The 26,242-nt window shown below is 34.7% G+C and overlaps 7 protein-coding genes across 13 annotated transcripts; 6 read left to right on the forward strand and 1 right to left on the reverse strand.

Moving 5' to 3' along the window:
• The first annotated feature begins 44 nt into the window (after window positions 1-44).
• On the forward strand, window positions 45-3,800 carry BGLU40 (beta glucosidase 40). The gene is made up of 11 exons (NM_102418.4): window positions 45-498; window positions 1,243-1,368; window positions 1,469-1,544; window positions 1,671-1,742; window positions 1,916-2,003; window positions 2,111-2,366; window positions 2,446-2,561; window positions 2,644-2,867; window positions 2,954-2,985; window positions 3,093-3,195; window positions 3,273-3,800. Exons 1-11 carry the CDS (start codon window positions 346-348, stop codon window positions 3,557-3,559), a joined length of 1,533 nt encoding a protein of 510 aa, NP_173978.1. The 5' UTR covers window positions 45-345; the 3' UTR covers window positions 3,560-3,800.
• A 40-nt stretch (window positions 3,801-3,840) lies between these two features.
• Window positions 3,841-6,226, forward strand: UGD1 (UDP-glucose dehydrogenase 1). Its single transcript, NM_102419.4, has 2 exons — window positions 3,841-4,134; window positions 4,613-6,226. The coding sequence occupies exon 2, from the start codon at window positions 4,634-4,636 to the stop codon at window positions 6,077-6,079; it is 1,446 nt and encodes a 481-aa protein (NP_173979.1). The 5' UTR covers window positions 3,841-4,134; window positions 4,613-4,633; the 3' UTR covers window positions 6,080-6,226.
• A 173-nt stretch (window positions 6,227-6,399) lies between these two features.
• On the forward strand, window positions 6,400-9,411 carry AT1G26580 (ELM2 domain protein). 3 transcript variants are annotated; one of them, NM_001332715.1, is made up of 3 exons: window positions 6,406-7,111; window positions 7,415-7,597; window positions 7,710-9,406. In NM_001332715.1, exons 2-3 carry the CDS (start codon window positions 7,453-7,455, stop codon window positions 9,044-9,046), a joined length of 1,482 nt encoding a protein of 493 aa, NP_001321647.1. In that variant the 5' UTR covers window positions 6,406-7,111; window positions 7,415-7,452; the 3' UTR covers window positions 9,047-9,406. The 3 variants fall into 3 exon arrangements, with proteins under 3 accessions (NP_173980.1, NP_001321647.1, NP_001321646.1); NM_102420.4 differs by having other exon boundaries at window positions 6,400-7,597; window positions 7,710-9,411; NM_001332716.1 differs by having other exon boundaries at window positions 6,423-7,111; window positions 7,415-9,354.
• A 1,366-nt stretch (window positions 9,412-10,777) lies between these two features.
• AT1G26590 (C2H2-like zinc finger protein) lies at window positions 10,778-12,729 on the forward strand (the record flags this gene model as incomplete). 4 transcript variants are annotated; one of them, NM_001332718.1, is made up of 2 exons in its annotated part: window positions 10,778-11,317; window positions 11,441-12,729. In NM_001332718.1, 2 exons carry the CDS (start codon window positions 11,280-11,282, stop codon window positions 12,540-12,542), a joined length of 1,140 nt encoding a protein of 379 aa, NP_001323385.1. The 4 variants fall into 4 exon arrangements, with proteins under 4 accessions (NP_001323385.1, NP_001319085.1, NP_001323386.1 ...); NM_001332717.1 differs by having other exon boundaries at window positions 11,124-11,317; window positions 11,436-12,610; NM_001332719.1 differs by having other exon boundaries at window positions 11,283-11,317; window positions 11,441-12,542.
• Window positions 12,730-13,335: 606 nt separating this feature from the next.
• CLE9 (CLAVATA3/ESR-RELATED 9) lies at window positions 13,336-14,423 on the forward strand. Of its 2 annotated transcripts, none has more exons than NM_001332720.1 (1): window positions 13,336-14,423. In NM_001332720.1, the coding sequence occupies exon 1, from the start codon at window positions 13,382-13,384 to the stop codon at window positions 13,877-13,879; it is 498 nt and encodes a 165-aa protein (NP_001323415.1). In that variant the 5' UTR covers window positions 13,336-13,381; the 3' UTR covers window positions 13,880-14,423. The 2 variants fall into 2 exon arrangements, with proteins under 2 accessions (NP_001323415.1, NP_564251.1); NM_102422.3 differs by having other exon boundaries at window positions 13,439-14,337.
• Window positions 14,424-15,159: 736 nt separating this feature from the next.
• On the forward strand, window positions 15,160-17,215 carry AT1G26610 (C2H2-like zinc finger protein). The gene is made up of 2 exons (NM_102423.3): window positions 15,160-15,490; window positions 15,568-17,215. The coding sequence occupies exon 2, from the start codon at window positions 15,568-15,570 to the stop codon at window positions 16,933-16,935; it is 1,368 nt and encodes a 455-aa protein (NP_173983.1). The 5' UTR covers window positions 15,160-15,490; the 3' UTR covers window positions 16,936-17,215.
• Window positions 17,216-17,344: 129 nt separating this feature from the next.
• On the reverse strand, window positions 17,345-21,504 carry AT1G26620 (T-box transcription factor, putative (DUF863)). The gene is made up of 4 exons (NM_102424.3): window positions 21,180-21,504; window positions 20,457-20,602; window positions 19,786-20,374; window positions 17,345-19,589 (listed from the first exon to the last, which is right to left on the reverse strand). The coding sequence occupies exons 2-4, from the start codon at window positions 20,550-20,552 to the stop codon at window positions 17,671-17,673; spliced, it is 2,604 nt and encodes an 867-aa protein (NP_173984.1). The 5' UTR covers window positions 20,553-20,602; window positions 21,180-21,504; the 3' UTR covers window positions 17,345-17,670.
• Window positions 21,505-26,242: the final 4,738 nt, after the last annotated feature.

A 26,242-nucleotide genomic window follows, 5' to 3' on the forward strand; every position in this document is an offset into this window, starting at 1 on the left:
CCATACGTATAATTGAATTTACTTTTCATATTTGTTTTTGTCTAGCTTCATGTATGCATCTCAATATTAACAACAGTGGTTATCATATTATTATTTCTTTTGTCTAAAAAAACAAAAAATTTGTCACTTTTTTCTTTGGCTCGGATCAGAAGATTTTAGGTCTCTCTTTCCTTTCCTATATATAGTAGTACCCCTTACATAGCTTTTTCCACTTGCACTCCTCTTTTTCTTTCTTTCTTTCTTGTTGGTCTCTCTTACTTCTTTCTTATTCATCTAAAACAATTTCGATCCATTTACACATAAATATATGTAACTGGCCGTAGAAGAAACACATTGAAGGAAGAGATGGCTCATAGGAGATTAATCATGACGATGACAAAGATGATGATGATGGTGACCATGATGATGATGATGGATAAAACATGCATATGTGCGGACATTTCCAGAGGCAGTTTTCCAAAGGGCTTTGTCTTTGGAACTGCTTCTTCGGCTTTTCAGGTCTCCTCTCCTCTCCAGTCTCCCACTCTCTTTGTTTTTGTCTATTTTTATTTTAATTTTTGAGTTATTTATCGTTTTCCTTTTAAGTTTTAAAGGAATCTGAAAACAAAATTATTAACCACTTAAAAATAGGTCACATCAGAACAAATAGGTTCACATGTGATATGTTTTTATTCTCCCAATACTATATAGCCAAAATAATAAATAATTTAAAAAGCAAACAGAATAGCCAAAACTAATACTATTCAGTATCTGAAAATTCATTGTAATTTTTTTTTTTTGGCTCAAATGATACTGAAGCGTGTGTGTTAAATATGTTTTTGTTTTCTTATATGTTCTTAAAATTCTGGTCCATAAATTGAAATACAATTGAGTTGCATGACGCGTAAACAAGGCCATGTATATTCATCAATCACGGGTAGCCAATAGTTGCTCCTCTTCTTGTGGTTTCGGTTTTTCCAAAATTTAGTTTTTTCTAAAGAAATTACTAAATGTTTTCAAACAATGACCCATTCTTTTGAACATTTTCATAATCTTCTTCACCTTTATCCTTTTTTTTCAACTCCATAATAACCAAAGTCAAGCTCAAGTAAAACCAAATTCTTTCTCAAAATGTTTCTCACCTAACCATGCACACCCAATTAATGTTTCCGGGCTGGAATAGATCCCCTAAAACGAAAATGCAAATATAGATGGATGGACCAACGTTATAATAAAATTTAATGATATCAATAATTGGTGCAGCATGAAGGAGCGGTGAAGGCAGAAGGCAGAGGTCCTACGATATGGGACACATTTTCCCACACTTTTGGTAAAATCACCGATTTTAGCAATGCTGATGTCGCTGTTGATCAGTATCATCGTTACGAGGTAAACCCCAATTTCTATAATAAATTAACAAAATGGTCAATAAGTATACATTTCGAAAATTTAATTAATGAAGTTTTGATTGGAATTATGGTGATGGCAGGAAGATGTACAACTTATGAAGAATATGGGAATGGACGCTTACAGATTTTCCATTTCTTGGACCCGCATCTTTCCAAGTATGTAACTTTTTAACATGTTTACCTTTAATCTTGTTTACTTTAGATTAAGTTTTAATTATGATACTACTACAACAAATGGCTTTTGATGGATTATTGATGATAATATCATGCATGGGTGTACAGATGGTGTTGGACATATAAATGAAGCCGGAATCGATCACTACAACAAACTCATAAATGCTTTACTTGCTAAAGGTATTTTATCGAGTTTTGTTGCATTATTTTAAGAGTACTAATGATCTCAAATTCAACAGTAGTTATAATGCATCTACAATCATCGGATCTGTCTTTTTTCTTCTTCTTTAAAGATTAATTAAAGAATGGTTGGTCAAGTTTCACATGTATAAACAGACAAAAAATGATTGTAGGGATCGAGCCGTACGTGACACTGTACCACTGGGATCTTCCACAAGCACTTCATGATCGATACCTCGGTTGGCTAAACCCACAAATCATGTAATAATCCATACCAAAACCATATCATTAATCATTCAGTAAAACTATTACATGTACACAGAAACTAATTTTAAAAAGGCAATGCATGTATGTACCCTTTTTTGTAGAAATGATTTTGCAGCGTATGCGGAGGTTTGTTTCCAGAGATTTGGAGATAGAGTGAAGCACTGGATCACGTTCAACGAGCCACACACGTTCGCGATACAAGGCTATGATGTTGGCCTACAAGCTCCAGGCCGTTGCACTATTCTTTTTAAGCTCACTTGTCGCGAAGGAAACTCATCGACCGAGCCTTACATTGTTGGTCACAATGTTATTTTAACTCACGCCACAGTATCCGATATCTATAGGAAAAAGTATAAGGTTAGTCAATACTAAAGTGAAAACATGATGTTACATGAAAAAAAAGGATATATACAGTTTTGATGTATAATTATGATAGGCAAAGCAAGGAGGTTCGTTAGGGATTGCGTTTGATGTAATGTGGTTTGAACCAGAGTCGAACAAGACAGAGGACATTGAAGCTGCACAAAGAGCTCAAGACTTTCAACTTGGCTGGTACGTATATGTTCTTACACAACTTAGCTCTGTTCCATAACTTATAACAAGTGATCATATATCTTTAAACAATCTTAATTAGGTTTTTGGATCCGTTGATGTTTGGGGATTACCCAAGCTCGATGAGAAGCAGAGTCGGAAGCAGATTACCGGTGTTTACAGGATCTCAATCTTCTCTGGTGAAGGGTTCTTTAGATTTTGTAGGGATTAATCACTACACAACGTACTACGCAAGGAACAATGCCACCAATCTCATTGGCACTCTTCTACACGACGCCGTTTCTGATTCTGGAACCGTCACTCTACGTAAATACTTATACTTCTACCTCACGTAAACCCTAGTCATGATGAGTGTCTGATCTTAATTAAAATTCTTTGTTTTGAATTTTCAGCGTTTAAGGGTTTAAGCACGATTGGAGATAGGGTAAGAAACATTATATAGTAACTCTAATTAGTTATACTTCTCCCAAAAGTGATTAGTACTGTCGAATTTCTCTAAGCTTGTGTTACATTTGTTGTTGTTGCGGACAGGCAAGTTCGATATGGTTGTACATAGTGCCTAGAGGGATGAGAAGCTTGATGAATTACATTAAACATAGATATGGAAACCCTCCAGTCTTCATCACTGAAAATGGTAAAACACACACACATCTCTGAAACTATCTAGACAAGAAAGAGTGTTTATAAATGTAATGATGTTTGTTTGTGTAGGAATGGACGACCCAAACAGCATTCTGATCTCAAGAAAAGACGCTCTCAAAGATGCAAAGAGGATCAAATACCATCATGATTACCTTTCTAGCTTACAAGCTTCGATAAAAGAGGATGGATGTAATGTCAAAGGGTACTTCGTATGGTCGCTATTGGACAATTGGGAATGGGCAGCAGGTTATAGTTCAAGATTTGGTCTCTACTTCGTTGATTACAGAGACAACCTCAAGAGATATCCTAAAGACTCTGTTCATTGGTTCACTTCTTTCTTAAACTCCACTTCTTGATTTTTCCTTCCCATTTTATTGGTTTAGCGTAATGTATACAAAAGTTTATGATTAGTTATGGATTTCGGTTTAGATAAATATATTTAAATCAAGATATGTTGATATACTATTAGACGGTTTTAAATACGCATATTGCATATTGTTGACAAAAACATAACAGCACAAAACATCATTAAAAGTTAGTTGTCATTGAGACCCACTGAACCAGTTTAGCTTAGTGTTACAATTATAAAAGCAAGAGATTATTATGAGATAAACAAGTGATTCTTAAGTCTTAATCCCAAAAAGGTCCAAATTAATCTCTTCATAATCTTTAGCTAGTAAATTTTGTAACGAAATGATTATGGAAGCATAATAATTGAACCAAAAAGAAAAAAAAGCGTGTGGGATTTATTGGGAGCAATAAATAAAAAGTTGAAATGTGTAAGTCAAGTGGGTGCGAGTGTATTTATAAAACTTTCAGAAGACATCTTCTCTGCAAATTCCATCATCGTCGCCGCAACAATATCTTTTGCTTTCTCTCTCATTCTTCACCAGTAACAAGCCCATCTCTCGATTCTTCACTCTCAAGGAAGGTAAATTTCCTATCTTTTTTCTATTCCTCCTTCGTAAAATGTATCGTTTTTTTGATCATTGTGTTCTTGTTGTGGTACTTTGAATTGTGAGATCATTCGTTATTTCTCAAACTGGAAACATGGGTTTTGTTCGTTATTGTCAGTTTCGTCTGTCGTGACATCGTTGTCACGCTTTATATCAAAGATGGGTTCGTTTTGGTTTGTTCTAGATCGTACACTCAAAGATTGTGGCTTTTACATTTTGTGATCAGAAGAACCAGATTGATCGAAGTACATTGCATGTTCTGCTGTTAACATTTTGAAATTGATAGATCTAAGCTTACAAGGTGTTTGATTTAACGCCGCACTTTCTTATATAGCCAATCATCGACTTGTAGTTGTTGTAAATTGTCACTTTGTTGTTTCTATTAAAGGTTTTGTCTTTGTATAATTGACTGATTTACGTAGACTATATCTTCTTGGCTTTGTACTTTAACAGGAGACGTTTTGAAAATCAGAAATGGTGAAGATATGCTGCATAGGAGCTGGTTATGTGGGTGGTCCAACCATGGCGGTGATGGCTCTTAAGTGTCCTGAGATTGAAGTAGTCGTTGTGGATATCTCTGAACCAAGGATCAATGCTTGGAACAGTGATAGGCTTCCTATTTACGAGCCGGGATTGGAAGATGTGGTGAAACAATGCAGAGGGAAAAACCTCTTCTTTAGCACAGACGTGGAGAAACATGTATTTGAGAGTGATATTGTATTTGTCTCAGTTAACACTCCAACCAAAACACAAGGTCTTGGTGCTGGCAAAGCTGCTGATCTTACTTACTGGGAGAGTGCTGCTCGGATGATCGCTGATGTCTCCAAATCTAGCAAAATCGTTGTTGAGAAATCCACGGTTCCTGTGAGGACAGCAGAGGCTATTGAAAAGATACTGACACATAACAGCAAAGGCATAGAGTTTCAGATTCTCTCTAACCCTGAATTTCTTGCTGAGGGTACTGCAATTAAGGATCTTTATAACCCAGACCGTGTGTTGATTGGTGGTAGGGATACTGCAGCAGGGCAAAAGGCTATTAAAGCTTTAAGAGATGTTTATGCTCATTGGGTTCCAGTGGAACAAATCATTTGCACGAACCTGTGGTCCGCTGAGCTCTCTAAGCTTGCAGCAAATGCATTCTTAGCTCAGAGGATATCATCTGTCAATGCCATGTCAGCTCTATGTGAGGCAACTGGCGCTGATGTTACACAAGTTGCGCATGCCGTGGGTACAGATACTAGAATTGGTCCAAAGTTCTTGAATGCTAGTGTTGGTTTTGGTGGATCATGTTTCCAAAAGGACATCCTAAATCTTATCTATATTTGTGAATGCAACGGCTTGCCCGAAGCAGCTAATTACTGGAAACAAGTCGTAAAGGTGAACGACTATCAGAAAATACGGTTTGCAAACCGGGTTGTTTCTTCAATGTTTAACACAGTCTCGGGCAAGAAAATCGCGATCCTCGGTTTTGCCTTCAAGAAGGACACAGGTGACACGAGAGAGACTCCAGCGATTGATGTTTGTAACAGATTAGTTGCAGACAAGGCCAAGCTGAGCATATACGACCCACAAGTTCTTGAAGAACAGATCAGAAGAGATCTTTCCATGGCTAGGTTTGACTGGGACCACCCTGTTCCTCTTCAGCAGATTAAAGCTGAAGGTATCTCAGAGCAAGTGAATGTCGTCTCAGATGCTTACGAGGCAACTAAAGATGCGCACGGCCTATGTGTCTTAACCGAATGGGATGAGTTTAAATCCTTGGACTTCAAGAAAATCTTTGACAATATGCAGAAACCAGCTTTTGTGTTCGATGGTAGGAATGTTGTTGATGCAGTGAAGCTGCGTGAGATCGGTTTCATCGTCTACTCCATTGGTAAACCGCTTGATTCATGGCTCAAGGATATGCCTGCTGTGGCATGAAGGTGCCAACTTCAACCAAACTATATGTCTTTTCTAAAATATAGTATCTTAAGATTCCTTATAAATTCTGTTGTAACCAAGCTGAAACAATGATATGTATTTGCTGAATCTGCCTTAGCTGGAATAGTATATGAATTTCTTTGACTATTTGCCTTACCATAATAGTATGCTAAAATCCTCAACAAATTAATTGAAATTTTGGATTAATTGTGACATTGGAAAAGATAAGGAATGAAGTGTAAAACTTACAAAGCAATAAGGACTTGATAAAAAAAGTGTATTGCTTTTAAATTTGGGGTCCAGCTCGATTTTAGGGAAGTTTGCGGGTCAAATTCGAATTAGTGTTTTGGGCCGGCTTTGTTTAGAAAAAATAGATCCAGGAACCTATATCCACTTTTTCGATATTATCTTCTCTCGTCTTCTTCCCCAAAAGTTTCATCGTAAATCCAAATTTTTCTGTCTTTTTCTTTAATTTTATTGGGATTTTTTCTAAATTATTCTTGCTATTGATATCATCTAATTCTCGTTCCCCTCTATCTATTGATACTAATTTTATTTCGATTGTCAAAAAAAAAAAAATCTAGGGTTAGGGTACTTGATCTCTTCTCTAGTTGTTTAATATCTTGATCTATCGTTTTCTTTCACTATTTACATCAATTTTGATAAATATTCCTTTCGATTTTGATGTCAATTTCATGTTTTTCGCCCCCGATTGAGATCTAGGGTTCATATTAATCGATCTAGCTTAGGGCTTTCCAGATCTGTAAATTGTTAGAGGGTTTTCTCTGAGTTTGTATAGGTTTGATCAATTCTTATCCAATTCATACTTGATTTGGTTAATTTTTGGGTAGTTGGAGTCTAGGGTTAGGGTTTCTTCTGATTTGGGGATTTTTTATTTTTCCAGCTTAAGCTTTTAAAAGCCTGAAATTCCTATTGGTTATCCCTATTTTTAGTCTATTGGTGGCGTTCTAGTATGGTTCTATCTTTTTGAAGTTGGCCTAAAACTTTATCTGAGCTTACTTCTTTAGAGAGGTGAGTAATATACTACATGTTAACTGGACATTTGTTCCTGTCTGAACTGTTTTTTAAGCATTAGTTCTTTGTTGTGGTGGATGTGTGTTAAACTAGCATGATAGTATAGTTATTGTCTTAATAGGAACGTTTACAGATAGCCATCCTACATAAGGTTTGTATAAGGTTTCTTGCATGCATTTGCTATAACTTTGTGGAGGAATCCGAATCTTATCATTTACTTGTTTCACTGTCAAGTGCGAATGTTGTTGTTTTACTGTTCCATTGTCTGAATTTTCCTTTCATTCTCTTATTCGTTCTTAGAGTTTATTGCATTTGATTACCAATTATGCAAGTTGAAAATGGGATTCAAACGCCCTTTTGAAGATGAGAAGTTTCATGAGCTCCCACTCAAACATTCCAGACAACTTGACTATAACGATAAGTCTACTCAGTTTGAAGAAGTTAGTCCTCACCATGCTGGTTTCCAGAAAACTGTTGCCACGGGTAAATAATACGTGTAATTATAACTTCTTTGCGGGATTTAGTCTTGTTTTGAAAGGATAAACTTCCTTATGTGATTTGCTGTTCTCTTTTGAATGGGGTTACTGGAGAATAGTGAATGAGGGAAATCTTTGTAAGTCACAAGGCGGTGAGTCATCTGAAGGTGATATGTTTGATGAAGAGTCCAATTATGTTTACCCTGGTCATGACATGGATGATACTTTTACATGGGATACACAAGGTTGTGGTGGAAGAGATGCAACTTACTCTCCCCATTCTGGAAAGTATTTTGAGCTAGATATACCTCCAAGAGTATTTGCTCCTGTTGAGACTTTCTATTATTTACTCTTGGATCAACGTGCCAAAAAGCAAGTGCCCATTGGACCAGGTCATCAAGCCGAGATTCCTGAATGGGAAGGCAGTCAGACTGGGAACATAGAAACCTCAGGCATGTCAGTTCAAAATCACATTAGTGGATGTGCTGATGGTGAGAAGCTGTTTGGTACATCTGTTATTCCCATGCCTGGTTTGACTACAGTTGCACATATTGATGACATAGTAGGGAAGGGTAGAAAGTTTTGTGTATGCCGGGACAGGGATTCTGTCAGGTGTGTGTGCCAGCACATTAAAGAAGCTAGAGAAGAATTAGTTAAGACGTTTGGAAATGAGACATTCAAAGAACTGGGTTTATGTGAGATGGGGGAAAAAGGTGCACTGAAGTGGAGCGATGAAGATGCACAACTTTTTCATGAGGTTGTTTATTCCAATCCTGTAACATTGGGGCAGAATTTTTGGAGGCACTTGGAAGCTGCATTTTGTTCCCGAACTCAGAAAGAGATTGTTAGCTTCTACTTTAACGTATTTGTCCTCAGAAGGAGAGCCATCCAGAACAGAGCTTTTATATTGGACATTGATAGTGATGATGATGAATGGCATGGATGTTATGGAGGCTCTTCTGGTACTCGTTATGTAGAAGAAGATGAAGAAGACTCTGCAATCGAGTCTCCTCTTCATCAAGGGACTAAGAAAGTGTATCCACTCCATCATGAAGAAGGTGAAGAAGATGTTAGTCATAGCAGCAATGATGAAGATGATGATGATACTAAAGAAGGTGGCACTGGACTGTATGACGAGCACAAGATGAGTTCAACAGTTGAATACATGGATAGATTTTCTGGGAACAATGGAGAGAGATTGAACGTGGAAGATGACTCGTGCACTTCCTTTGAACTTGCACGTAATGCAGTCAACTGTGCAGAGAAAGATGAGACTGTTCCTGGAGAGCAGCAGAAGAAGTTGAAGGATTGTAATGATCCAATAGATACCAAAGTCTGGGATGCTTCGAGGTGTTTGAATGTTCCAACAAATGGCAAAGATCTTCAACCAACCCGGAGAATCATGGAGGAGATATTTGGTAATGGATGCTGGGAAAACAAGGCAAGAAACAAGTGAAGAAGCAAACATCATTCTCAACAACTTGCAGAATCATGGGAGAGATATTTGGGGTTTATGGGGTCCTCCTTCAAAAATGTTCCTATTAAAAAGTAGTGAGAGTTTTAGACTTAAAAGAATTTTCCAGCCTTTGTTTTTCATGTGGATTCTTGTGAATGGGCTGTTGTTTCACTTTTCTTGGGGCCCTCTTTCTTAAAATCATTTACTTAGAATGTCATAATCTCTCTGATTTGCTGTAAAAGATTTTCTCTTCTTTGATCTTTAAATTTTTATATACAGGAAGTTTGAAGGCAAAGTCTGGCATTTGCCTTGAGAAACAATCATTACCAATAAAATAAAAATAAAACTTTTGAACGAGAAAAAAAATGGAACTATTTTGGGTTTACTTTCAAGAAAAAACTCAAAAAAGATATTAACTATTTTTATTTGAATGTTTAATATTCAATTATTTTTTGTTATAAAAAAATACACAAAGTAAAAATCTGTGCAATTTAATATCCAAACAATTAAATATTATTATTTTCTCACGATCTTAAAACAAAAATAAATTCCAATTTTATCCTTATCATCTCAATTAACTATTAATTTTTTAGATGATATGTTATTAATTTTATAATTTTGGATAAAAATTAATTTTATGAAAATTTTAGTCTCTGGTGTCTAAAAATTTAAATTTTCATTTTTATTACAATTAATTTCTTTTAAATTTTAACAGAAAATTAGAGAAAATCAAAAATATTTTAAAATGGACGGTAAACAATCTCCGTCGTCCTCTTTTGCCAACATCAAATTCGATATTAACTTCTTCTTCGTAGTGAGAAACTCTTTAATCGAATTTAAATCTTTCACGAATCAAACTATTTTTGACAAAATCTCAACCTGAATCTCATCGTCTTTCTCAAGATTTATCAATTCATAAAAATGGCTATTTTTGTTTTTAGTAGCAAAATAGCTAATTTCAACCCGAATCTCAGCGAATTACATTAATCTTCGATTCTAGATTTTCTCAAAGAGAAAACGTCTCTTTGATATTGGGACGATAGAATAAGATTGTAAAAATGACTATTTTAAAATATTTATTATTTTCCCCTAATTTTAATGTTAAATTTTAAAATAAATAATTCTAATAAAACTGAAATTTTAAATTTTAGACATCATAAAATTAATATTTATTCAAAATTATAAAATAAATGTCATATCATCTAAAAATTAATAGTTAATTGAGATGGTAAGGGTAAAATTAAAATTTTATTTTTGTTGTGAAATCGTGAGTATGAAAATAACAACATTTAATTGTTTGGATATTAAATTGTACAGTTTTAATGTTTTGTGTATTTTTCGTCCGACCAAAAACAATTGGGTATTAAACGTCCAAATAAAAATTAGTTGGTTTTTTTTTGGATTTTTTCCTATAGTTTCATAAAAATTGTCTCTTTGTTGGCTAAAAGATTATGAAAAATCTCCATTGTTGTTAAAACCTCACAAAATTTAATGCCAAAGTTTGTTGCTTTAGAATAGGAGAAGATGTGGGAAGATAGCCAATTATGGTATTCTCAAGGACAAACTTTTATAGACTTTGTTGTGTTGTTTGTTTGGACTTCAAAAGGTCTCTATTACTAAATAGCCTGTGTTTGGCCCCATGGTTTGTTATACCCACTCACTAACCCGAATAACAGTTTTCTAATTCAAAGTCTACACAAGATTTTTATTTAATACTATAAGGAAAAAAATCTTTGATAGCCAAAAAAATTGAATCTTTTCTGTAAATGTGTGATCTTTTTGAAATTTGAGGAATGGGTTAAGGAAATGGTGTGATTATAACAAAGTGGTCTAAACAGATCTGGACCGTCCAAAAGCTTTTTCTCTCTATCTCTTTTTGATTCCATGCATGAAATTGAACAACAACACACACACCGGAGAGATGAAGAGGAATAGATCCAAAAATGCAGCTGACCTTTGATTACTCGTGTTAGCAACACTTCTCTCTTATTTTTTTTATCTTTTTTGTTCCCAAACTCTAAAAATAAAAATCTAAACTTTACTGTGGAAATTACACAAAAAAGCTTGTTTTACTTTTCTCCTCTCTGTTTCTTCTTAGCTTGAAGTTCGGATCTTGTACTTAGCTATACAGAGAAACTGTCACATCTCTGAATCTGATTACAAGAAAGAAAAAAAGCATCAAACTTGCTGCTTCTTTATTCTCTTTTCTTCTCTGTATCAGTTTTGTCGGTTTATGCAGCACTCGTCTTCATTCATAGATTTTGATTTGAGGTAAACTAAACTCATCAGATATTAAAAATGGGTTCTTTACTTCTTTCGATTTCGTGTGTAAAGGAGAAACCTTTATTGATTCTTTCTTGCTTGTTTGCTGTTTGATCATTTGTCTAAGAGAAGAAGGTCAAATTTTCAAATGGAGGAAGGGAAAGAGAATTCGTTTTTGTGCAAGTACTGTTACAAGACGTTTCCTTCTGGGAAAGCACTCGGTGGTCACATTAGAATTCATACGAACGAGAATTCAGTTGGTTACAATGGCAATAAGAAGAAGAGGTTGGTGGATCAGAGAAAGATGATGGCTCAGAAACATAAGCAACAACAACAAGTTGGTTGCAGAGAATGTGGTAGAGTGTTCGTTTCTTTGAAAGCTCTTAGAGGTCACATGGCTTGTCACGGTGAGGTAAAGAAGATGTTGATGGATGATAATAGCCAATCTGATACTGAAAGTGAGACTTCCTCAGCTCCTATGAGGAAAAGATCCAAGAGGGTGGTCATGAAACAATCAAATTCTGAATCTTTGAGTAATGGGAGCTCGTCTTTTGGTTCTGAGATTGACCAAGAACGTAGGGATGGGGCTTATAATTTGATGATGTTGTCGAGTGATTCTAGTAGTTTCAAGAAAAGACGTAACATGGTGATGAATTCTCTTGGTGAGTCATCTGACAACAACTCTGCGATTGTTGAGAATAAGTCATCTTCAGGGGATGAGTTTAAGATCATGAATGTGAAGAATGCAGTAGATGACCAATGGAGATCTGCTGATGATGATGGAGTTAGTCTCTGTGATTCAGATGGCTCTGATTCTGATTACTTCATGAATGGTCCAAGTAAGTCGGAGTCAGACATTTCTGTTGACAGGAACACTGGATTTGGATCTGGATTCAACAACTCATTGATCAGGTTCAGGAATAGTAATGAGGGAGGAACAAAGTATGAGCTGAGCAAAAGCAAGAGAGCCTTGTTTTCTTATGAAACTGATTCATGTGCAGACACAAACAGCAAGATTCATCATAGGTTCAAAGATAGCAAATCCTCAATGGTTAAGAAAGAAGGTGGTGAGAAGGTGAAGAGCAAAGGTCATGAGTGCCCAATTTGCTTCAGGATGTTCAAATCAGGCCAAGCTTTAGGTGGTCACAAGAGATCACATTCCATTGCAAACCACGCAGCTGAAATGCGTAACCAAATCGATCTCTATCTTCCTGTTTCGGATACTGATGAATGAATCAGAACCTGAGAACTATAGTTCTCTCTGATAGTATTTCATCCCCACTTTTTGTTTGTTTTCTTTGCTCCACATTTTAGAACTAGATCAAAAGTTTTTTTTGATTTGTTCATATAAAGTTTGCTTATCACTTAGAGCCAATTCTTTGCTTTATGAACTCAAGTATTGATGTATATATTATCTTCAGCTTTTTAGGGACCTTTCATGTTTCTTACTGATTACTGAGATTCATTCTTCTTGTCTTCAAAGAAAGCTGTTACTTTTAAAGTTTTTTTTTCCTTTTTCGAGCTTTCACCTATAAGACTTCCTCTGTATTCATATTAGCACAATCAAAGTCAAGACTACAAGAGCCATTGTCTATTGCTTTTATGATGATGTTTTGGTTCTAACATAAAAAGGGAGAGAGTTGTGTTCAAGTTAAAGTTGTTGATTCAATTGAAAGGAGGAAAAGCAAAATAAATAAATCCCAAATTTGGTAACTTTACTAATTTATAGGTAGTTGGGTTTAGATAGACTCCTATTGGGCCTGTTAAGGCCTTTAAACTATAGAAGCCGATAAAGACCCAGGAGTTAACTTGAGAGTCACGAAACCACTCAAATACACGTTCTTGTTTATCTTGTGTACGTAATTACTACATAAACCCATTATTTTGTACGTATAACGTATTGTATGAAAAAGCTAAAGAAAGTGAAATAAATCTAGGATCGAAATGTATATAATAAAGTTCACGGGTTGGTATTTATGTCAATGAAAACGAACTAAGCGAAGGACCCACTTTTTTTTGTATAACCAGTTTTGCCCTCTCATTTACTAAAACTAACCGTCATAACATCGATTCATGTGCTTCTTCTGTGTTGCATTTATATCCCAATTTGCTTCCACCAAATATCTTCCCTCTCTCGATTTTAAACTTCTTCTTCTCCAAGACCACTTCTCACTTTCTCTCTCTCGCTCTCTCTTGGAAACCAAAACAATGACGATGACTCACCTGAATCGTCTGATCTTGATCTCTCTTCTCTTCGTCTCTTTACTTCTCAAATCCTCCACCGCTTCTTCAACCGTCGTCGACGAAGGAAACAGAACATCAAGAAACTTCCGTTACCGAACGCACCGATTCGTTCCGAGGTTTAACCACCACCCTTACCACGTGACTCCTCACCGTTCGTGTGATTCCTTCATTCGTCCTTACGCGCGTTCTATGTGCATTGAGCTTCAGAGAATCCACCGTAGCAGTCGGAAGCAGCCACTTCTTTCTCCTCCTCCTCCGGAGATTGATCCAAGGTACGGCGTCGACAAAAGACTCGTCCCCTCTGGTCCAAACCCGCTTCACAACTAAAACCATATCCTCAAGTTTCTATACATACATATATACAGAAACATTTGTCACATATTTTCTAATTTAACTCGTTTCTCGGATTTGTTCGAGAGAGATTTGTGTACTTTATAGCTAGAGTTATTTTGGCCCAAGAAGATGGTTCGTTAGTTCTTCTTGGTCTTCTTTGCGGAAATTTCTTATTTCTACTTTCTTGATCTTGTAATGGAGTCTTGCGTTATGGTAATATTGTAACTAAGCTATTTCCACGCTTGTTTTTGGGCTTTGTAGTGTGAAAACAATCTTGGAAATAGTGTATTTTTGCAAGGGACTTTCTTTTGTTTTTCTAATGAGAAAATGATAAATTATAGTTTTGAAAGCGAAAGGAGAAAAAAAGATTTAGTATGGTTGGGAGAGGAGAGGTGAAGAAACGCATGAGCTCCATTAATTTGGGAGCTGTATTTATGTAACTCTAAAGTTTCCATTGGTCTATCAATAAAAATTTAAAAAGGTTGATGGGGCATATATATGTTATGTTCTTCTCTTTCGTGTGATATTTCGCTGTAAAGATATTTATTTCGCTTGTCTCTGTCAATAGACAATAGTAAAAACTTTGCAAATATAGAAACTTTTATTTATAATTTTGCCAACCAGATTTTCCTTTATCATTTTGCCAGCCAAATTTTTTATGTCTACTCATTTTTACAAATGTGGCACCGTCCACCATGTACGTGTTATCATCCGATTTAATCAACGGATTATAAGTTGTAGAAAATATTATTTATTACTCTTTATGAAAAGGAAAGTTATGAAAGAAAATGTATATATCTTAATGTTTATCGCCAAATTTATGGGATAAAAGTGTTTTAAGATGAGATGATGAATATAGTGCAAGCCTGGCAAAACAGAAAAGGAAACAAGAAGCAAAATTGGAGGGGAAAAAAATAATCTTTATAGAGTAAAATAGAAATAACTTGAATGCATTTTTGGTATAAGATGAATCAGAAAAAGTTATAATTTTTGTTTGTAACTTGTGAATTTCGAGTATTTTATCTAGTACATATCACTTTTTGGGTTTAGAGCCTTTCAAAATCTCTGGACCGGACCGGTCTACTCGCAACAAAATGATGGATTCAGCTAAAATGTGTCGGATCTACTAATCTTTTTTTTTTTTGTTGCTTAGTTAGCTAATTACTTTCTTGCATTCTTTATTTGGTTGCTTTTATCCAAAAACAGACTAAAATAATGCGTGTATAGCTTTCACTCTTAAGCAAAATCCGCCTAGACAATGGTCACGTCTTCACTCATTTCTCTACTATTCTCTTATGAAAAATGTCAATAAAAAATTTGCACACTGTATAATGTAATAATCTGAGTATCAAAAAATTTTTATTTTATATCTTTCATTCGCAACCCCAAAAAGAAAGTAAATCTGCTAACTTTAGATATTGAGGAAATTTCAAAGTCAGTTTTATTTGTTTCCTGTTTTTGTGTTCTCTTTGCCTTGATGGTAGGATCTGTAGTTAACAAGACTAGTGTTACATCTCCAAACTCTGATCGCTGGAAAAGTATCAAGCTTTCTGCTTGATTCTCTTTCTTAGCATCTGTCAAGCTTTCTTTGAAGATAAATTTGAGGTAAAAATCAAACTAATGGCTTCTCTCACTTTTTGTTTCTACTTCTTCTTATGATCTTTTGTCTTTGTTTTGATCAGATGGAGCAGTTCAAAGAGAGGAAGTTTGTTTGTAAGTTCTGTAGCAAGAGGTTTCCTTGTGGGAAATCACTTGGAGGTCACATCAGAACTCACATGAATGAGAATTCAGCTGATTCAGATGAAGATGAGGCTGATAAGCTCAAGATGATTGATGAAAATGGTGGTCAATCTAGTTATGGTCTGAGAGAGAATCCTAAAAAGAACAAGAGGTTTGTGGATCACAGACAGATTATGGCTCTGAAACAGCAGCAGCAGCAGCAACAACTTCAAGAGCTGCGTCGTTGCAGAGAATGTGGTAAAGGTTTTGTTTCTTCTAAAGCTCTTTGTGGTCACATGGCTTGTCACTCTGAGAGAGAGAAGATTGTTATGGATAGTCAATCTGATACTGAGGCTTCTTCCTCTCCTATCAGAAGAAGATCCAAGAGAGTTGTTGTGAAACCTCACCACAAAGCTGCTTTTGTAGTTGGTGGTAATGGTATTATGAATCAATCTATTTCAGCTTCTTCTGATGCTTCTGAGATTGAGCCTGAACAGGAGGAAATGGCAAGGTCTTTGATGATGCTTTCGAGGGATTCTAGTTTTAAGAAAGGACATAACTCTTTGGCTGAGTCATCTGACAACAACTCTGTGATTCTTGAGACTAAGTCATCTTCAGGTGAGCAGGTTAAGATGTTCAATGTGAAGAATGTTGAAGAGTTATGTAAGAAGAACAAACTTGTAGTTGATAACCAGATGAGGTCTGGTGAAGAAAATGGTGATGTTCATTATGATTCAGATAATTCTGACTCTGGCTACTTCAGGAATGGACCAAAGAAGTTGGACTCAGATGTTTCTGTTGATGGGTTCTTTAGGAACAAAACAATAATGGGATCTGGATCCGGATTCAACAGCTCCCCAACAAAACAAGATAGGGACATGAACAGATTCAGGAAGGAATGGTATAAGGAAGGAGGGTCAGGGTCAGGATCAGGATCAGGTCGTTCTTCTACAAAGTATGATCTGAGGAAAAGCAAAAGAGGTTTTCCTTCTCATGGTCGTAAGAAAATCAAGTATGAGTTCACTGAATCTGTCTATGACAGTGGTGAGCATAGCTTGGAAACTGACTCTTGTGCGGACACAAACAGAACTATCAAGATTCATAGTAAGTCTCCAATGGTTAAGAAAGCAAACGGTGCAAAGAAGAAAAGCAAAGGTCACGAGTGTCCGATTTGCTTCAGGGTGTTCAAATCAGGACAAGCTTTAGGAGGTCACAAGAGATCACATTTCATTGGGAATCAAGAACACAGGACTTTGGTGATTCAACATCAAGTAGCTCATGAGATGCATACACTCATCGATCTCAATCTTCCTGCTCCTATTGATGAATGATCTTACTAAAACCGAAACCGCGGTTTTCTTCTCTTTATTGTTTCCTTTCTGTTTATTGATTCTTTTGCTTCAGATTCAAGAATGCTTTTGGTTTGCAAGGCAAATCAAAGTCATCTTTTATTTGTTCATAATCATATAAAAGCTTGGTGCTTTTGTGGCAGAGTTCAATGATACTTCAACTGGAAATAGAATAGTAAAACAATTATGAGAAAGCAAAAGGACCCCATGTCACCTCTAAGAAGAAACTCTTGTCAAAAGTGTTCTTCTCTATTTTGGTCAATCTTTTTCTTTTTGAAACAAAAGTCAAATCATTTTTAAGCAAACTATAAGTGTTTTTTTCGCAACATATGTACCGACCCTGTGGTCTAATTTGGCGTAGATAACATGTGTAACACTCAACCAGTTAAATGTTATGACCTAATTAAAGATGACGTTTTAGAATCAAATTATCTTTAATGGACAATCGTTTTATACTTGGCTCTCAATTAAGAAGAAATCTATCTGTTTTATAACCAACCAGGCTATAATACAAAGCAAATCATGTTTTGGTCCATCTTACAGAAGATAAAAGATATACAAAACGAAAAGAGACATAAATCACCTCCCAAATAGGTGAAAACAATTAACAACATCAGTCTACTGTATAAAAAAAATAATTTGGTATAATCTCTCTGTTTTATACCCCCCTCTATAGAATTTCCAAGTTTGGTAAATTCCGATTATTTCCTGAAACTATTATGTTAAGATCACGGTTGGGGGATTACTACCTGCAGGAGGGCACCTTTGTCTCCTCGGTCTTCTTGTTGCTTGTCCCCATCCTGAGAGCTTACTGTCTTCAAGTCCTCCCACTGATACGCTCTCATTCATTGGCTGCGCCATTGACGGGCATAATGGAGCTTGGTTTATGTTAGTGACATTTCGTTTTCTTTTTGAGTTCCGTCGAACAGCCAATCCAGAACTCCAAGTGTAGTCTCCGGTTTTCATCAGTCCCCCAAACATTTGGATATCTTCAGTGACTTCATGCCTCGACAGAGAAGAGAGACCAGGTAGAGTATCCCTTTGGAAATCCCGCTTTGGTCTTCCTCGTCTTGCTTGTCCTCTTCTTGGCTTGTTAATACATGTATCTTCGAATTTCAGATTCTCTGGGACTAATGGCTCTGGCATGTAGTCTTCCTCCTTTGTCTCCTGTATATTCAGGGTCATGGCTTCAAAGTAATCAATCTCCCCAGAAGAATAGTCTTCCCTGTTACCTTCAAAGTCTGTGGCTTCTGGAGAACCATCAATCTTTCTTTCTAACTCATCACCGCAAGAAGTGATTATTTCTGCAAACCAAGAGAGCGGGCTTTTTGAAGCCGCATCAGTTGAAGAGGAAGCTGCGTCATCAGGATGGCGTTGGTGACCAGCCATTGAGATGGCAACTATTGCTTCTGCTGCTACCTTGATGAGTTCATTCATAGAGTTTCCGTCTTGGCCTTGCATCATTCTCCAAGTTTCTTCATTTGTTTTGTCCTGTGAGTTATCTCCTTCTTCTTCACTCTCGAGAGTAGGGGGAGCTTCCAAATCTATCCAAGTTCTTGCTTTTGTTTTCACACTCAGACTGGAAAGGAAGCCGGAATCTTCGTCATCCTCATTAGCACATGAATTCAGATCAATGTAGTGTCTGAAGTTGGCAGCTTTTTTCCCTTCTTTCTTGTCTACATAGTAGGCTTTAGCACCATGCTGGTCAACAGAAACCGAGGCATCACATGGCAGGTTGATATCAAGGTCTCGCTTTACCAAGTGATTTACTTCCTTGTGTTGATTAGCAATCCATAAGGAATGAGGGATAAGGGGCGTACGCTCCTGCTTGCAAACAAATTGCTTCCCAAAGATTGGGCTCCCAATAATTTTAGTACTACTCTGAGAGTTGTTCGTTTCAACTCTTCCCATGTTTGCATTATTAGAGTATGAAGCAGATCGCAAACCCTTCAGAACAGAAGCACAAGTCAAGTCGTCCCCAGCGTCAGTTCCATCCATGAATTGATTTGTCGAAGCATTCAGATCAAAGAAGCCATTGGACATTCCACTTCTGTAAGGGGGCTGAGGTTTTAGCCAGGGCAACCCAGCTGAGCATTCCTGCCTTTTTGGCCCTTGAAGATTTACAAAACTGTGGCTGTTCGCTACCTCGCCTATGGAAGCATTTGGTTTAAAGCCGGTTGATGGGAAATTATAGAAAGACTGCTTTGACCCTGAAGAGAATCCTTGATAAAGCCCATTAGAGACATGGCTTCTATTCTCAAAACTCAAATCTGGTCTTGCATGTGTGTCAAAATTCATGTAGGGATTCGTTTGAACTGGATAAGATTTCTGATTTGAGCTGGTCATAGTCCTCCCGGATGAAGACCAATGGGTCAATGGTTTGAAAAATTCAGGGCGGTAGTCATTGACTGATCTTGGAGCAGTAGATGCCACACTTGATTCAACGTAGCTATCATAAGAAACTTGAGGAGTCTTTGAGCGAACTTCTAGCTCACGATGTGCTCTTTCCCCGGAAAATTTGACCTTGCTGTGATCAGTTGTAGGATAGCTCTGAGGTTGAAATGCATTGTTAGAAAGTACTTGTCCTGAATGAGAAGGCAGATGCACCTGATCTCTCTGAGTGCTCCTATCTTGCCCTATTAACACAGCCACAAAAAAAACATTTGAGAAATAGAAGATAGGCAGAAATGGTAACATATTACTGAATCAGCACAAAATTCAAAACCATTCTATGAGCGATCACATATTTTGCGTTCATTAAATATACTGAGCAGGAAAGACACTTAAATGTAAGAGCATGTAACTAGCCACTCATTAAGGAAAAAAAATCACCTGCTTCAAGGACCATCCATCCATTTTGAGTTCGATTTTTCTCCAACCACTGACCTTGAACATGAGCATTGTTTCTCCCATAATGAGAATACATATCCCTAGACAGAGCAGCAGGTTCTGAATCTTGCCCTTTGAGTGGCTCATTCAAGTCAGCTAAGCCATTTGAGTTCTTCACATCCAAGCAAGATCCTGAAGGATAGCTCCGATGAGAAGCATCCCCTCTTCCTGATTTTAACTGGTTGTATGGAGGGAAGCTTGTATTCTCACCGGTGTTAGTAGTTTCATCAGTATCAAGATACTCATCGGCTGGAAGTTGAAGATCAATCATTCTTCTCCTCCCCTTCACATCTCTACCCTCGGACGCGTCCCCATTTGAACTACCACCATTTTGCAAACGACCGTTGGACGCTTGTGTGCTGCTCCCTTCTCCACATGTTGAGTTTGGTAAAAGAAACCCATGTAACTTCCTCTTACTTTCATTTTCAGATGTATGATGATCACTCACGTTCATAACTTCATTCAAGTTCTTTCCTTTTACTTCCTCAACCAAATTCTTCTGTACTCTATACAAACGGTGAAGCTCATGCACCTACATATCAATACAAAACAAATCAAAACCATATAGACACGTAAATGAAACCATATAGAGAGCAATGTAAGCATCAAGATACCTGATTCTTGAAAACAGCTTCGTGCTCAAGCATTGTATGTTTCATGAAATCTTTCTCGTATCCAGAGTATGATGACGAATCCGCTGCATCTCTCATTGCGAAACACGTCTAATATCGCCGCCCATACGTTGCATCTCCACGATTCACTGACCAAAAAAACACTTCACTGAGATCCCTCATTGAATAAACACTCCACTAACTGATACATATGCAAACTCATAACATACAAGTACAATCACAGAACCACAAACACAACGTGAAACAACATTAACACATAAAAGCAAACTATGAGATGATCATCTCTGCTAGTATAAATATATTTTTGTCGTATCTAAAAGCGAAGAAGAAGATTCTGCAAATAGAGAAACTGCATCTTAATCGAATCATCAATGATATAAACCAGATTACACGCAAACTAATCCCAATAAAAACCAAAACCATTTACGAGAATTTAACAAACAAAAAAAAAAAAGAATCGAATAAATTCACTGTCACAAATTCACATTTATAAATTATAATCATAATCAAAATCAAAAACCAAAGCTTAGATTCTGGATCAATTGACTTAAACGACTAACCTAATTTCATCAAACAATAATCCATGAAAAATTCAGAAATGGCAAATCAAATCAACTATATATATAAAAAAGAGAGACGAACCAAATGAATAATTAAATATCCAAAAAATAAAAATATATAGAAATCTGGTGATAGAGATATTACCTCAGACCCACATCTTCTGATCGCAATTTGAACAGATAAAAAATCTCCCTAAATCAGAGACAGATTATCGGAAAAAATGAACAATAAATTAAAAAAGAAAAGTGTTTCCTAGATTCACTCTGATTTTTTTTTTTTTAATCAATAGAGAAAAATCTCAAGTAAATAATAACAAAAAAAAGAGAGAGTGCCAAATGAATCAAAAATCCTCAATGGAAGAAGAAAGCTTAAGCCGTCTTCTTCTTCTTCTTCGATCCGATGGGCCAACTCTCTCTCTATCTCTCTCTATATATATTTCTCTGGCTTTTCTATCTCTCAGATTCTTTAACGAATGAAGTAAATAAAAGAATAAGACCTTTTATATTGTTTTTTTTTATATTAATTTTTCTCGGATTTGGTGTTTTTCTATTTAATAAAAATAAAAAATTTAATAGGCTTCTAATAACAGTGACATGATATTTTGTCAACACTCGGTCTTCTTCTCTGTTTTCTTTTTTTTTTATTCTTTCTTTCCTTTTTATTTCATGATCTAATCATTTTCTTTACATGTTTATGTTTTCTTAAGCATGCATTTAAGTGGTTCCCTTATTATTTTTTGAATTGGAGTAAATCTGTCATTAAGAGTAAATATGGTATTAATCGTTTGAAATTTTGAATTACATTTGTTTAATTTCCTTGTAGATGAGCGAGAAACTTTTGACTAAGTTATAAGATAATTAGACAATAAATCATTGTAAGCATTGAATTATTGTCTTATATGTAGTGAAAATACCACCCAGTTATCCAAAGATCTAAAGCAAAAACCTTGTTTTACCATTCGTGTTTCACATCATCCATTAGAACCTACAAATCAATTCTACAAATACAAGATATTCAAGCAGTCGTAGAATAAATGACACAAGCTTTTCCTTCTATCTTGTCTGCTTTGTAAACGTTACACTCTATCATATATTGTTATAAGATAAAGATATTTATACCTAACATCGAAACTCATAACTGCTTAATGGACGTTGTTGTTTTGTAGTTTTTAAACTACATCAACTATAATTGTATAATTATGCATATGTAGAGATTACGCATAAAATTGTTTTTGTTAAAAAATAATATTATTTCTTGCACCATTATCTTTTCACATACTATCATCTCTTACCGCTATTATTTGACTAAACTGCAAGATAAGATCATCAGATATTATACTACCATATGCATTGAATGATTGTTTTTAAGTTTTTAACTGCGGTAAATATGCCATTTAAAGTAGATATTGTATTCAAAATTTGAATACACATTAGGTGAAATTTTGGTGATTGCATATGAAATTTGACTAAATTACGAGATAAATAAATAATTATATATATATATAATTATATATATGTAGAGATTAAAAAGTAAATTATTTTGTGAAAATAATATATATAATCAAATATTCTGAACTTTTCTTCTAAATTTTTTGATTTAAATATTACTTCTTGCACCACTCTCTTTTCACCTACCTTGATCTCTTAACAATCAAAATTATAATTGTATTTATTGATACTAGCATATCTTACCGCTATTATTTACCTATAACAATCATTACGTCTCATGTAACAAATCATGTTTGATATGTCAACTAAACAAATATGAAATTTTCGAAATTTTTTAAAAAATTGATGAAAATTATGAATTTGTAAGTCTTTGTGTATTAGAATTTTTGATGAAATGGTATAAATGTATTTTCTTACTAGTTTGGACTTTGGACTAAGAAAGTCTTTTTGTATACATGCATCTTCAGATTTCTTAAAATGCTTAGATTTTAACATAAAAGGATCACAAGATTCACAACTTACTTTGAATTATTATTTCCTTATTTCTTAATATTATATATCTAAAAATCATTAAATAGATTTTTAATATCTATAACATAACTAGAACTTTCTTATTGGTTTTGCACACATGTCATCTATGAATATGTAGGTGTTAACATTGGAAATACACATTTTACTTTTTTGTAATAAACGTTTTATATCGTTATTCTCTAATAAAAGTTTTTATAAATTATTTTTTTCCTTTTTACCACTACAATTTGGCAAAATTTTCATTATCATCACTAATCAAATATGAATAAAACCGTGAAGGAAGCAACTCCACTCCAATCATTCAACGTAGGGTTAGTCATCTCAACATATATGACTCATAATCCAACACCTAAGATTTCTTTGAAATGAGAATCGTTGCATCTTCTGAATTATTCTGGTTATGTGTTGCTTTTACACAAGAATATAAAACGGTTAAGAGAATAAACGACTTCTTTAAATATATCTGGATAACGATCATCTCTCATGGAAAAAAAGAAAATTTGTTTTGTTTTGATTAATACTTTTTGGATAAATTTATCTATAAACATGATGACTACTTCTCTAAACTTCTCCCAAACTCTATAATGTTTCTAGCATTTCTCATTAATTCGCATTCTCTAATAACACAATATGTAAGATAAACTTAAGTGACAATATAATAACAAAAATTTATGTTTGCTTTGTTTGTTAACTAAGAACACATTGGTTTGTATATCAACAATTTACGACTATAACTGGTCCAAGTTCATCCACAATTTATGAAGACAATTCATTTAGTTTTTAAAAGGTAGAGACTAATGTTTCTTTCAACTAGAAGCTTAATTATGATTTTTTTAAAAAAAAATTAGCCTATTTTAGATAGAAATAAAATAAAAGCTAAAAGCATGCTATCTTTTTAAAATTTCCTATTAAAACCAAATATTCATCCCAAAATTACAAATATGATAAAACAATATATAAGGGTTAGTTTCTAAATTAAGCATAAATTGTTTACAAAGTTAGTTAGACCAAAAGCTATTGGTCCCCACTTGTGAGCCAACTTTGAGGTATTTTAGTTTAAGTTTATGTTTGAGTGGGAATATAAAGTACCCCTGGTTGTGTAGATAATTACGATTTTAGGATTATTGTTAGAAGAAATAAACTTTGTTTTTCTGGTCGCCTCTTATTGGTTGATGAATCATCTCTCTCTCAGATTTCTTACTCAAATAAAAATATGTAATTAAAAAGGCTGTTTTGTGGAGATTATTTACATTAACTGCCACTATCCCAGAAAAGCATTCTTTTTCAGTCCTGAGACTCCCTGACACGTGACAGGTTTTAAGTGAACGCACTGATATTAAGGCTTGAGTTGCAATATTTTTGTTTTCTTTATATTTTACATTTCTGAAAGTTATTTATTTTTTATTTTTTTTTGAACATCTGATTTTATATATTGGATTTTGGAAGACAACGACCTCTACAAAAAATTACAGACTCACTAAGAACATCTCCAGTGAGAATAAACGTCTCCAAGAATCCTAACCTAAGCACTTTTCAAGATTAAAAAGGCCTATACAAAAAATAGTCTCTCGATTTTGCTCCAAGCTCTCAGCTTCATAGAATCAAACAGAGGACAAGGATCTCTCATCTTCAAAGACGCCACCTAACCAAAAAGGATGACCAGCTGCAACATAAGAATTTAATCTGAAATCACCTGTGACATTTCTGAAAGTTATTTACAAATACAATTTTGGGATATGATTAAAATTTTTCTCCAAATAATTAAATTTATTGGTTAGTGTTTTTTTTTGTGTGTGTAAATATTGGTAAGTTTTTTTTTTTTTTTTTGTCATAAGAGTGTTGATTTTATATATAACAGAGCTAGTACAACGAGTACAAAAGTGGAAACAACCACTTAACAAAAGGCTTACCTAATAACTATTACAGCAGATGATTATCAGAAGTATACATAACAAACCATTGTAACAGGAGGAAGTAAAACTTGTATCATAAAGTGAGTTCTAAGCAGACAATCATAAACTTGTATCATAAAGTGAGTTCTAAGCAGACAATCATAAACTTGTATCATAATATTGGTAAGTATTTAGAACAAATAAAATGTTGAGTTTTATACGAAAACATGGTATTTTATCTGATGTCATGTTGCTTTCTATAAACTTCCATTCATACATGGCTACTATTTTACACGACACCACTCTAGTTTATCCGACTATACATTATTTAATAAACTAGTAAGTAATTAACAATCATGTGCGATGGAAAATGAGATTTAGGTACCCACATATTTATGATTTTTTTTATTGAGATTTATTTTGCAAATCAGTTCAAATTTTTGGTTTTTAGCATGTTAGTTCAATAATTAACAAAGAAATTAAACATTTGTATGTACAATAACATTTTATGAGGAAATTAACATATGACAAAGTTCTAGTCGATAATAAGTTCATGCCTTTCAAACAAGATGAAAAAGGATATTTAGCAAAAAATTGATATGTCTAAGTTTATTCAAGTTTTTAGTTTTCTAAGGACAATTAATCATGCTCAATTGCTCATAATGAAATGCATCATATCATTATATGATTTGGTTTTGCTTATAAATCATAAATCATAAATGACGTTTCCCTTACGAAAAATATCAAATTTTTATATATGAAAGATAATGGGCCGTAAATGATCAGTCCCATATAGCCCATTCCAAGTACGCAACTCATTTCTGGAGATGTTCGTGGAGGTTTTCGAATTTGGTTTTGTTTCCCAAATACCCAAAATATCATCAAGCATAATGGGCCGTAAATGCTCTTTGATTTAGCTTCCTAAAAGCCCAAAATAGCATCAAGTCTTAGTCTATAGGGCTATAATTGTCAAAATGAGCCAGCTCGCTCAGCTCAGCTCACCTCATGATGAACTTGGATCTTTTATGAGCCAGCTCAGCTCAACTCATTTATTATATGAGCTTCAAAATACAAACTCGGACTCAGATCATCTAAATCACGAGCTAAATGAGCTAGCTCGCGAGCTAATGCGAATAAATGAAAAAATTTATATTTTCTAAACTTGTTATGTAAATTATATATTTTTAAAAATATATTTCTATTTTTATAGATTATATAAATATTTATGTTTTGATTATTGACTTTTTGTGTATATTACTAATATTTATTTTCAGAAATTGTTATGTAACTTCTATATTTTCTAAAATATATTTCTATTATTTATAGAAAAATATAT

The sequence above is a fragment of the Arabidopsis thaliana genome (assembly GCF_000001735.4).
Source record: "Arabidopsis thaliana chromosome 1 sequence".
NCBI lineage: Eukaryota > Viridiplantae > Streptophyta > Magnoliopsida > Brassicales > Brassicaceae > Arabidopsis > Arabidopsis thaliana.